This window comes from Anarhichas minor, unplaced genomic scaffold (genome assembly GCF_050575085.1).
Source record: "Anarhichas minor isolate MPS153535 unplaced genomic scaffold, ASM5057508v1 ptg000123l, whole genome shotgun sequence".
Taxonomy (NCBI): Eukaryota; Metazoa; Chordata; class Actinopteri; order Perciformes; family Anarhichadidae; genus Anarhichas; species Anarhichas minor.
Window position 1 is genome coordinate 1,232,501 of NW_027466569.1, and position 1,335 is coordinate 1,233,835.

The 1,335-nt window shown below is 50.9% G+C and overlaps 1 protein-coding gene across 1 annotated transcript in view; it reads left to right on the forward strand.

Moving 5' to 3' along the window:
* LOC142940975 (nuclear receptor ROR-alpha A-like) overlaps nt 1-858 on the forward strand; it is a 49,310-nt gene extending 48,452 nt beyond the window's left edge. Inside the window, exon 11 of the mRNA XM_076083194.1 lies at nt 691-858. Coding sequence (XP_075939309.1) covers nt 691-858 — 168 coding nt within the window. The remainder of the gene's footprint in view (nt 1-690) is intronic.
* Nucleotides 859-1,335: the final 477 nt, after the last annotated feature.

Sequence of the window (1,335 nt, forward strand, 5' to 3'; positions counted from 1 at the left end):
CCTGCTCTACAGTTTCTGTTCAGTGCAGTTTAAGAATGGCCTCATGTCGCCCTCATGTGGTGAGACGGTGAACTACAACATCTAGAAATGTACACATTCATATTTAAACCAAACTGTTTGATACAGAAACAATAGTACAATATTCATCTGTTATACACACATGGAACTGATTTCTATACTTGTGAGGACCGTTGTTGACGTACGGCATCACCTGGTCCTGATCTTAACTTTAGTCTAAAGGAGACCTGAACCCTGAATAAGACCAGTTCATCTAGTAACGTGATTCTCTCTTCCTCACCGATGTGTAATAACTCTTCTCCTCTCCTTTCCTCTTTGTTTATTTCCTCCTCCTCTTCTTCCCCCTTTCTTGTCCTCTTTCCTCTCCCCTCGTCTCCTCCTCTGTTCTCTCCACACCTCTCCTCCCCTCCTTTCCTTGTCTTCTCTCTCCTCGTCTCCTTCCCTCGTTTCCTCCCCTATCTTTTCCACTCGTCTCCTCCCCTCCTCGTCTCATCCCCTCTCCTCTCCTCCCCTGTCTTCTCCCCTCATCTCCTGGTCTCCTCCCCTCCTCTGTCCTCTCCTCCCCTCGTCTCCCCCACTGGTCTCCACCCCTGTCCTCTCCACACTTCTCCTCCCCTCCTCTCCTTGTCTCCTCTCTCCTCCCCCATCCCCCCCCTGTCCTCCCCCCCTCAGCTCAGGTGTAAGGTGTCAGCGTTGCGTTCACTGTGCAGTCGACACACAGAGAAGCTGTCAGCTTTCAGAGCGGTGTACCCCGACACGGTGAGGACACACTTCCCTCCTCTCTATAAGGAGCTGTTCGGGGCCGACCTGGAGCTCCTGACTCTGCAGAGCGACGACTAAACCTGGACCGGGAGCTCCGCGCAACCGGACGGACCAGGTCCAGTTTAAAGCGGCCATGGAGAACGGGACTCTGCACTTCTCAGAGTCCGCAAAAACACGGGACTCCTCAGTTTGTCTTTTTTCTCCTGCTGCTCCTCCTCTTCCTTTGGCTCTGGGTTTGGATGCAGTGAGGAATCGGAAGGTCTCCCTTCATCTGCATCAACCCACATATCGTGTCCCTGGATCTTGGATCTGGATTCCTCTCTGACTTTAAAGACACCTTCAGTATTCGCACTGAAAACCTGCTTCTGTTTGTCTCTGGACCGTCATCCGATCATCACACACAGAAAATACATTATTATAGAAGAACACACAAGCTGCTGCTCTTCAGCTAATATAGCTCACCGGACTAGCTAGCTCGGCCGCTAACCAGAAGCAGTTTTATAAAACCGGATGGTGCAACAAGCTAACATGATAGCTTCCATTGTTCCATTGCTC